The sequence below is a fragment of the Macaca thibetana genome, chromosome 9 (genome assembly GCF_024542745.1).
Source record: "Macaca thibetana thibetana isolate TM-01 chromosome 9, ASM2454274v1, whole genome shotgun sequence".
Lineage (NCBI taxonomy): Eukaryota > Metazoa > Chordata > Mammalia > Primates > Cercopithecidae > Macaca > Macaca thibetana.
The window spans coordinates 87,872,317-87,884,035 of NC_065586.1; the positions used below are offsets into that span (position 1 = coordinate 87,872,317).

At 36.9% G+C, this 11,719-nt stretch overlaps 1 protein-coding gene across 4 annotated transcripts in view; it reads left to right on the forward strand.

Annotated features, from left to right (window-relative positions):
• The window catches only part of BTAF1 (B-TFIID TATA-box binding protein associated factor 1), a 105,825-nt gene extending 94,482 nt beyond the window's left edge, over positions 1-11,343 (forward strand). For all 4 annotated transcript variants that reach the window (XM_050805593.1, XM_050805595.1, XM_050805594.1 and 1 more), the window contains 4 exons: positions 5,797-6,008; positions 7,616-7,775; positions 8,147-8,317; positions 9,808-11,343. In XM_050805593.1, the coding sequence (XP_050661550.1) occupies positions 5,797-6,008; positions 7,616-7,775; positions 8,147-8,317; positions 9,808-9,951 (687 nt within the window). In that variant the 3' untranslated portion in view covers positions 9,952-11,343. The remainder of the gene's footprint in view (positions 1-5,796; positions 6,009-7,615; positions 7,776-8,146; positions 8,318-9,807) is intronic.
• The last annotated feature ends 376 nt before the right edge of the window (positions 11,344-11,719 follow it).

The window sequence follows — 11,719 nt, forward strand, 5'->3', positions numbered from 1 at the left end:
CCAAATGTGTGTTGCACCCCAGGAATATAAATTCTTGATAAATTTGCTTTTCTTAAAGATTACTACTGTGTTTACCATTTATTTTTAAATTTGCTTAAATTTTTGATACAGCTTTTTATAAAAATGTGGTTAAAATATATACAGCACAAAATATGCCATTTAAACAATTTTAAGTGTGTAAATCTGAGGCATTATATTTACAATGTTATATAACCATCACCATTATCTTACTTCTAAAATGTTTCCACCACCCAAACAGAAACTCTATATTCATCAAGCAATAATTCTTCATTCTCCCTTCCTCTAGCCCCTGGTGATCTCTATTTTCTCTATGAATTTGCCTGTTCTAAATATTTCATTTAAGTGGACTCTTAAAATATTTGTCATTTGCAGTTTGTTCATTAGTCAGTTTTATGGATATACCACATTTCATTCATCCATTTATATGTCAGTGGACACTTGGGTTGTTTTCACCTTTTGGCTATTGTGAATAATGCTGCAGTGAACATTGGCTTACAAGTATCTATCTGAGTTACTCTTTTTAGTTCTTTTGGCTAGAGACTAAGGAGTGGAATAGGTAGGTCATATAGCATTTCTGTATTTAACATTTTCAGGAACTGCCAAACTTTTTTTCACAATGACTATACCATTTTACACTCTCACCAGCAATGTACCAGGGGCTACATCTTCATATCCTTGCCAACACTTGTTAATTTCTTTTAATTATAGTCATCCTACTAGGTATGAAGTGATAACTCCTTATGGATTTGGTTTGCTATTCCCTAAAGACTAATGATGTTGAGCATCTTTTCATGTGCTTATTGGACATTTCCATATCTTCTTTAGAAAAATGTGTAGTCAAGTTCTTTACCCATTTTGATCGGAGTATTTCACCTTGTTGAGTTTGAAAAGTTTTTTTGTTGTTGTTTTTTGTTTTTGAGATGGGGTCTCAGTGTGTTGCCTAGGCTGGTCTTGAACTCCTGGCCTCAAACGATTCTCCCACCTGGGCCTGCCAAAGCCCTGGGACTATAGGCATGAGCTACCACACCCTGCCGAGAAGTTCTTCGTAATTCTGGATATTAAACCCTTATCATCAGACTTATGATTTGCAGATATTTTCTCCCATTCGGGAGGTTATCTTTTTACTTTCTTGATAATGTCTTCCCTGGTTTCTGATGAGAAATCAGGTGTTAATCTTACTGAAGATCCCTTTTACGTGACCATTTGCTTTTTTCTTGCTGCTTTCAAGATTCTCTTTGTCTTTCAACAGTTTATAATGTGTGTTGATGTGGATTTCTTTATTTTACTTGGAGCTGCATACTCTTACCATTTTGCTGATGTCACCCTCTTGGTGTTGCTTTTAAAAATGAATTTTTTAAAATTCTAAGATTTCAAAAGATTAAGAGAAACAATTTCAAGCACCAAAATGTTAGCACTAATGCCATTTAGTTCTAACTACCCTTATAAACGAAGATTTTAGTGTAAAATCTAGACTTAGTAATTGTTTTAGCTTGCGGTCTGTAGTTATTCTGGCCTAAAGCTCATTGAGAACAACTAATGAGTGAAGATTTTAGATTCCACATAGGTTAGTGTGGAAAATGTTATCTAATAGTGTATCTGGCATATATATCCAAATATATATCCTTATATCACTAAACGTAAAATGGACTGTGGACTTTCAGACTACAAAACTGAAGAATGATTGTTATCTTTAGATATAAGGAATGGTTTTCTTGTTTGACCAAACCTTGGTATAGGTCTTTATATAAAATGTTCATGGTTTTCCTAACATAGCTAGTGTGTTAGGTAAAGCTGTAAGATATACTTAGTCAAGGAATCCTCTAATTAGATCTATTTTCAAATAAAAATTGAATTTCATCCATATTTGAATTATACATAGGCTCTTACAGCTTTTTTTTTCCCCCCCAGCAGTTGCTGCTTAAATTGATCTCTTATTTTAGAGTATGCTTCTTGTCACCCTGACACATCTTGAATTAAGATGCTTAGGAAGTCTGCAACTTAAAGAGACCCAGATTTTTTCTGGCTGTCCTCATGGAAGACTTTTCTACTAGCCTTCTTTTCCATTTTCTTGGTTCTTTTCAGCCAGAGTGAAGGTTCTGTCTCAGAAAGGATAAATTTCTTTTTTAAATCTAAGTATGTCTGTGATGAGAAGTGTTACTTGCTTTCTAAAAATCTGTTAATAGAAACATGTTTATCAGCAAGTAGTGCTGAGAGAAGTATCTAATATTGCCAAAGCTAGAATGAAAAATTCCAGGAGGCTGTAATGATGAACTAAAACTGTAGGTGAAATTTAACGGAGATAAGCAGAGTCAGTTTTAAAACACTTAGGTGTATTTTGACTTTGTGAGCAAATATTTTATATGAGGCAAAGTTGAGTTTGATTTGATGGCAAATTCACTATAAGAACGGTGTGAATTAGTTGCCAGTAAATAAAACTAATAGGATCTTGGCTGGGATTAATGACTATATAATGGCCAAAATGAGGGCATCGTAGTTTCACTGTATTTCATACTAGTCAGAACAAATATTGTGTTTTTTTTGTTGTTGTTGTTGTTTTTTTGAGACAGAGTCTCGCTCTGTTGCCCAGGCTGGAATGCAGTGGTGCGATCTCGGCTCACTACAAATTCCGCCTCCCGGGTTCACGTCATTCTCCTGCGTCAGCCTCCTGAGTAGCTGGGACTATAGGTGCCTGCCACCACGCCCGGCTGATTTTTTTTTGTATTTTTAGTAGAGACGGGGTTTCACCGTGTTAGCCAGGATGGTCTTGCTCTCCTGACCTCGTGATCCGCCCGCCTCGGCCTCCCAAAGTGCTGGGATTACAGGTGTGAGCCATCGCACCTGGCCCAAATTTTGAGTTTTATAGTTTTGACCAGTACAAGTGGAAGATCAAAATGGCAAAACATCTAGAAGCCATTTTATATGAGGAATGATTGAAAAAACTGAGGTAATTTAGCCTGTGCTGAAGTTAGGGCAAAATAAAATTGAAATGCTTTCTAGGGAGTCAGCTGACCTCTCAAACACCCATTATTAGATGTCCTTGGTAAATATTTGCTAGAGTCTAGTAATCAACTTTTCAAGGCCCTGAACTAGATCAGTCTCTCAGAGCAGACTCGGGTTATAGATTAGTGAGAATACCAGAGTATCAATTCTGCTGCCAGACAGGAATACTCATGTCAAATGGTATGTCCACATATTCAGTAGGATAGCTGCATCTGGGAAAGATTGCATTAGGAAGAATGTCTGGTAAGTATGGACTTGGAGAAGTCCTAGTTGGATATCCTTAATTTAACTGGTTATCTTTAAGGTTTTGACATTGCTGCCTATGGAACTCAGTAATTGAGTGTGCATGATACAGACATTCTGATAAAATTTCACTCTGGAACTCTTATGGGATCTGTATAGGAAGTTGCACTTATAACACTTTTTTTTCTAATCCTATAGAGAGGGTCTTACTCTGTCACTCAGGCTGGAGTACAGTGGTGTGGTCATAACTCCAACCTCAAACTCTGGACTCAAGCAATCCTTTCACCTCAGCCTGCCAAGTAACTAGGACTACAGGTGTGCACTACCACACCTGGCTAATTTTGTTTTGTTTTTTAGAGATGGGGTCTTCCTATGTTGCCCAGGCTGGTCTGGAACTCCTGGCCTCAAGCAGTCTTCCCACATTGGCATCCCACAATGCTGGGATTATAGGCATGGGCCACTATGCCCAGCCAATATACATTATTTATACTGGGTACCACACAGTCACGTCTCTCCTGAGACACCTTAGATAGGACTTTTTAAAAGAAACAGCTTGAATAGTAATTTGTTCGCAGATTTAAGGGCAAGATGTAGGGATAATTACATCGATCAGACTTATTTATTTGGAGGAATGCCTCCCCTGTATACCATATACTACTATATAATAAAAATCTCAAACTTTAAGGGCTGTGAGGTAGAAGAGTGAGAACATGTATTCTTCCTCAAGCATTGAATTGTGACAATAGATGTGAAATGTTGTCTACCAGGGAAGATTATTAGAGATTCAGTGCCCAAAGTTTTTATTGGGGGCTGGTCACATATACTCCCTTTGCCTAGCATGGATCAAAATTCCAGACCCTCAGAAGGCAGGTTTCAGCCTAAATCGTATTATTTGCACAATAGTTTAGGCACAGTAAACTATCATTACCAGTTAGGGACTGATGGGAAGACTCCCGAAATCCAAGTTCCAAACTTCAACCATACAAAGAGGACTTTCTGAGGAAAACAATGTCCTTCTCTGTACAACACCCTAAGTGTTTTACATTGAATTTGGAGTTTGCCTGGATGGCGTTTTGGTTATCTTTCCTATCAGAGCTTTTGTTTTTTTGAGTAGCTTCTGTTAGTAGAAAGGAGAAAGCATCCTGCATGAAGATCTTAGATTGGCCCGGTGAAGTGGCTCATGCCTGTAATCCCAGCACTTTGGGAGGCCGAGGCAGATCACCTAAGGTCAGGAGTTCGAAACCAACGTGGCCAACATAGCGAAACCCCATCTCTACTAAAATTACAAAAATTTGCTGGGCATGATGGTGGGCATCTGTAATCCCAACTACTCTGGTGGCTGAAGCAGAATATCTTGAACCCAGGAGTTGGAGGTTGCAGTGAGCCAAGATCACGCCACTGCACTCTAGCCTGGGCAATACAGGGAGACTCCATCTCCAATAAAAAAAAAAAATCTTAGATTTTGTTTTTGCAACCTCCGCCTTTGGGGTTCCAGCAATTCTCCTGTCTCAGCCTCCCAAGTAGCTGGGACTATAGGTGTATGCCACTACACCTGGCTGTTTTGTATTTTTGGTAGAGACAGGATTTCGCCATGTTGGCCCGGTTGGTCTCGAACTCTTGACCTCGAGTGATTTGCCTGCCTTGGCCTCCCAAAGTGCTGGGATTACAGGTGTGTAAGCCACCACCACTGGCCCAGCCAGCTCTTAGATTTTGAACAGAGTTCAGTAATACCTGAAATACTATGGTTGAAGAATAGTACTATTGGGTATATGGTTTGTCAAATTGATCTAAACATAATTCTCTTGGATTTTATTCAACCATTTATTTATTGTACTTGCTGTGTGCAAGACACCGAACCACTTTAGGAATAAGTATAAATGATCTATAGCAAAGTGTGGTTTCTGCCATTAAAGATCTTGGTCTACAGATAGAGTAATAAGCTCTCTTGAAAAGAATCCAAATCTAGCTAAATGCTTCTTTTCTATAATTTTTTCTACCAAATGTTGCTACTCTGTTGTTTTCTTCATACATTATTGAATAACCCTTTATGAACCAGTTTGCCTGTGGCATCTTCTTTGTCATTACTTTCAATAAACATTTATTGAGGCTTCAGCCTCAAGGATTGAGGAAAAGGTAGGTAGGTTTGTTATTAGATAAACTTCTGGGCCGGGCGTGGTGGCTCATACCTATAATCCTTGCACTTTGGGAGGCCAAAGCAGGAGGGTCACTTGAGCTCAGGAGTTCAAGACTAGCCTGAGCAACATAGTGAGACCTTGAGTCTATAAAAAAAAAATTAAATGAAAACTTCTGAAGAGGTGATCAGGGAACTCTAAGCCTGAGCACCTCAAAAACTAGTTCAGTGTGCTGCAGGGTGACAGATTGCAGCCCAGAGTGCTAATCTGCTTTCCAGATTTCAGGTACATTTAACCTTTTCTTGCCACAGAGAGAAATGTCATAGTGAGATTGCTTATCTACTTTTATTGAACACTTATGTAGTTGTTGTTTTTTTTTTTTCTTCTTCTTCTTCCTAAGTTGCTGTTGGACTGCGGTTTGGGAAATGGCAGTACTTCCGAGAGTGGCACAGAGTCTGTTGTGGCCCAGCACAGGATACTGATCTTCTGTCAGCTGAAAAGCATGCTTGATATAGTAGAGCATGATCTCCTCAAACCTCACTTGCCCTCTGTCACTTACTTGAGATTAGATGGCAGCATACCTCCTGGTCAGAGGCATTCCATTGTTTCCCGGTATGTGGCTTCTAAGACTCTTATTTGTAAATAAATATATTACTACTTACATAGAAGTTTGTCCTGTGAAATATTTTCATTGGCTAAGTATCTGCAAATGTGTTTTTTCAGTTGTTTAATCCACCCCAAATAAACCCTTTTATATATAGAACTACAGAAATATAATCGAATAGATTATTTGTTTAGTATATGAAAAGGTATGACTATAATAGGAAAGCACTCTGAAGAGCATGAAAGAAATTTAAGGCATCAACCAATAGTAGGGATGACTACTTCCCCCTTCCTTACCTTTTTGGGAGGATTAGGGTGAGAGGAACCAAACAAGTGACTTAGATAAAATCTCCATCCTAATTCCTGTTGGTGCACTGAAAACAAGTTGGAATCTGGCCCAACTAGGAAGCAGAACTGGTGAGTGCAGTGTTCACATGTGGTCTGCAGCCTCTACTTTAAAAAATCTCAGTGGTTGCTTTTTTAAAAATGCAGATTCCTAGGTTCTGCTTAGTCCCAAAGCTGCTGACTTCAAGAGCAGGCATTTTTAACAAGCATCCCAGCCGGGTGTGCTGACTCACGCCTGTAATCCCAGCACTTTGCGAGGCCGAGGTGGGTGGATTACTTGAGGTCAGGAGTTCAAGACCAGCCTGGCCAACATGGTGAAATCCCATCTCTACCAAAAATACAAAAATTAGCTGGGTGTGGTGGCACATGCTTGTAATCCCAGCTACTCTGGAGGCTGAGGCAGGAGAATGTCTTGAACCCGGGATGCAGAGGTTGCAGTGAGCAGAGATCGGATTGGGCCACTGCACTTCATCTTGAGCAACAGAGCAAGACTCTGTCTCAAAAAACAAGCATCCCTAAGAGATCATTAGGCACAATAAAGTTAGAGACCCCAGGAAAGGACTTTGGAGGCCGACAGGCTCAGGTTTGACTGCTGACTCTGCTATTTAAGCAGTGTTCTCTTGGGCCTGTTTATCATTCACAGAGCCTCAGTCTAAAATAGGGATATTGGTAATAATACCCTTATAGAGCTATGGTAACAATGAAAATAATGCATATAATGCATATAAAATACAAAGCCTATTGCTTGACTCGTAGTAAGGATAATAAATCGTAGCTTGATAGCTGCATCTTTAATGTTAGTTTGTTCTTTTTCCTAGAAGTTACTAGATATCCTTTGTCAGTGTCTTCTAGGATTAGTATAATAGTAGCAACCCTAACACTCTCACCTTCTCTCTTCCCTGAATGAAAGTCTAGCCTGTTCTCATACTTCTGTCTGTCCCCATACTTTAAAGGTTCATAGTTGGGTTTATCTTAATTATAATTAACATTTAATTATATTTTTGCAAGTTAGTCCTTAACTGATGTTACTAAATTCAGTGCAGTTTGCCTTATTTTGTATTTATGAAATTCCTGACTAGCTTTAGAATGCTCTCTTTTGCTAAAAACATTATACATGTTGGGAGGATATTTTTCTCAGATGATCACATAAGTATCCCTATTGTGGATTTTTAAAGCAGCATTTTCATTTGTGCTCTTTAGTTTTTATTTAACAGTTTCTGTTATAGGACTTAGGAATGGACTAATTTTGTTTTTGTTATCTATACCTTTAGGTTTAATAATGACCCATCTATAGACGTTCTGTTACTTACCACTCACGTTGGTGGCCTGGGACTTAATTTGACAGGCGCCGACACGGTAGTCTTTGTGGAGCATGACTGGAATCCTATGCGAGATCTACAAGCCATGGACCGGGCCCATCGCATTGGGCAGGTAAAAGTCAATTTTACCTCACAGATGTTAACCTGTGCATGAAAATATACTCCCCGCAAAAGATGGGAAACCTTGGTTTAGTTCTTGCTCTGGTGTTAACATACATGTGTTACGATCTTGGACAGATCACTTAACTTTTCTGTAGTATCACTTCCTCATGCATTAAATGAGTGCTAGCACTAAGAAAACCTGGATCACTGTTCATCCCTAATATTCTGTGATTGCTGCACACATTTTGAGCTCATGTGGCCAGACAAAAATCCAACCCTAATTAGGTAGTAGAAAATAGTACAAGTCTAAAGACACTCTGACTTGTTGGAACCTCAAAGCTTAATATGTGTTACCGTTGTTTAACTGTTTTTCTTATCCAGAAACGTGTGGTTAACGTATACCGATTGATAACCAGAGGAACATTGGAAGAAAAAATAATGGGGTTGCAGAAATTCAAGATGAACATAGCGAATACCGTTATTAGCCAAGAGAATTCTAGTTTGCAGAGCATGGGGACTGATCAGCTTCTTGATCTGTTTACTCTTGATAAGGTAAAGAAACAACTTGTTGTATCTTTAATGAGTCACAAGCTTCCTGTGACTGCTAAGTTGAAAGTATTAAAGGAGCAGCAAAATGCATTCACTTTAGTATCCATGAGATCACCACTGGAGGGAATTTTTGGTGCCCAGATTAACTCTGCAGCATACTAGGGAATGTGTGAAGTTTTGATTTTTTTTTTTTTTCATTGATGTCTTCAATGTCTTGCCTCAGTTTCTTTCCTTAGTCCTTTTCTGCTAAAGCACAGCTTATCACTGGAGTCAGTAAGACTAATGGATGAGAGTTCTTGGCCCTGCCTCCTGTTAACCTTAGGCAGATTATCTCTCTGAGCTTCTATAACTATTTTACTACATGGTTGTGAGGTAAGATAATATATGTAAGCAGTCAGAAAGGATATCTAGTGGAGATTCTCAATAAATAATAGCTATTATTATTGCAGATGATGGAACTAATACATCAGATAACAATCTATAATTAAAAGGATGCACAACTTGGAAATATTAGTGAGTCTAATATTGTAAAACCAATATAGTTGGATTTAAAGTCCTACATAGGTTCAGAAAATCCACTGCATACTTAGTATAAAATTATGGTGTGAAATAGCCTTATATGATGAAATTAAAACTAGCTGTAATAACAGAAGTGTACTTTCAAGTAAGAGAAAATCGTTCTGCCATATTATGTATATGTTAAACCACATTTGAAATATGTCTAGTTTGGGGTGCTACATTTTAAATGGTAACAAATTAGGTCCCCGGTGGCCAGAATGGAGGCAGGTTCTTCAATCATGTCATATTGAAAGTCAAGATAAAGTTGAAAGAATGAGACATGTTTAACATAGAAAAAAGAAGGCTCAAAGAAACATGCATAGCTGTCTTCAAATAGCTTTTATTCTGTTTGAAGGAATATTCTTATGGGTGACTTTCAGTGAGTAGAACTGGGCTCAGAGGGATGTTTTAGGGAAATGGCCTATTGCCATAAAAGGCACTATTTAGACAATTGGCAGAATTTGAAAACAGACTATATATTAGAACATTTTAATATCAGTGTTAGGTTTCCTTAATCTGATCTTTATATGGTTATGTAAGAGAATATTCTTGTTCTTAGGAATATATGCCAGTTCCTCTCAAAGGATAAAAGGACATGATGTCTACAACTTTCTCTCAAATTGTTAAGGGAAAAACCTGATATCTAACTATATTTCTGACATCCATATATACATACACATATATAAATGGGGAGAGAGATTGATAAAGCAAATAAGTTCTTTGATATGTTCTTATAATTCTTCCATAATTTTGAAGTTCTTTCCAAATAAGAAACTGACAAATAAATATGTTTGGAGATCATGAATTTCCCCATCACTTAAAGTACTCAATTCTGTTGAATAATTGTAGTATTAGAAACAAGTGTGATTTTAAAGAAAAATACAATTTGTGAAGTTAACCTCTCTTTATTTTTTTTTTTGCCAATTTTTCTTAAGGATGGCAAAGCAGAAAAAGCTGACACCTCTACTTCTGGGAAAGCAAGTATGAAATCAATTCTTGAAAACCTGAGTGATCTTTGGGATCAAGAGCAGTATGATTCAGAGTACAGCCTGGAAAATTTTATGCATTCTCTCAAGTAACTATCAAATATTGTAAATGCAATTGCTGCTAGTTCAGTTACATTTCTGCTGATATTCAGCAAATTTCTAAGTTTATGGTGAACTTTTAACTCAATGTGTAAATAGATCTGGAGAATATTCAGCATAATGCTGGCTCTTGTTTCACTGGGGGAAACAAGTTATTCTCAAATATTTGCACTGTATTAAATTTAAATGTTAATGTGAAATGGTTTAAATTTTACATGCTGAAAAGCTGCAGAGCAGAGGAACCAAACCAGGTTTATTTGTGCTACCAGGAGGTGTTCTTACTGGGAACAGGCCTCCTATCTTTAGTCACATTGTACAGGATGATATCCATGAGTACTTTAGTGTTTGTGTATGTTTTTTCTTTTAAATAGAACTTGTTTTTATAATTGATTTAAAATAGGGCTTTTTTTCTATAAAAGCCTTAATGAGCCATAATTTTAAGAATATAAGAATAATGACTATGATATTGGTCAGTCTTAGAACATAAAAATGTCAGACAATGAATTTAATCGGGCCCTTGGTGGAAACATTTATATATTTAATGCAGATGCATAGTGTTTTTCAAATCTTTAACATCATTTTTTCAACTTTTAAGATATAATATCAACTATCCTAAATACAGGTAATGGTATATTTAAGGCTACCATAACATCCTATTTAGAGGGTGGTTTTTTTTAATTTATCTAATGGCTACAGTATAGCCAGATTCAAATAACATATGTACTCAATAGGTTTCAATCATATAAATAATATATTTTTTGTAACTATGAACATATACAGTTTTCCAGAAGTAGATTTTACACTGTTTAGAATTCCAACACCTATGGTGGAAAGACTGTTTATTGTAGTAATGCATGGCTGAAGCATAAAAGGGAGAGGTAATTTCTTTATATACACAAACATACATGAATATGCATATCTATATGCATAGATGTACCTATCCTGCACCTACAAAGGTGCCTGACATTGGCACTAAAATCATGTAGTTATACTGGGCAGCAATAATAATTGGGCATGAGGCTGATTACTCAATGGTGAGGGTAGGTATATGTAGATAGATGTGCATGTATGTGTTTGTATATATAATTTTATAAGTTTCACACATAAATTAATACATGCCTGTGTGCATACATATGTATGGGATATATTTGTATATATATGTACAGATAATAAACATCCCCAGGGTTTGTGGCTGGCCATACACATAGGCATCAGTTTAACAACCATCAGACCTCAGCTGTACAATAACAGGTGTTTTGTTTAATTAAAATTATACTGTTCTGCAGCATTTAGACATTTGTCACATTTCATTAGCTTTGACAACCATACTGTAACATTAAACCTAGCATTCCACAAGAGAATAAATATAAGATTGAAACTGTAAAATATATGCAACTGTGTGTTATTTGTAGGAAACGGTCACTAGAAAGAACAAAAGATTATTCAGGTGTACAAGTTTTTTTTCATTGTTTAGGATTTTAACTCAAAACTTTATGTAGAAGAACATTTCAGTATATTTGAGTTGAATATTTTTTTATTAACTATTTATTTGCTAGTTCCATAAACCAGCTCTTTAACATAGCTCATAGTAATTGATATTTTCTAAGAATAAGTACAGAGCGATATATATTATTAAAGGGCTGTGAAGGAGCAAAAGAAATCACACCACAAAAATTAGTACTTTTTCCCAATTTGAAATATCAGAGCTAGAAGTCAGATATTTAGGCTGTTTAAACTTTCTAAGAGTTTAATCAAAAAGTAT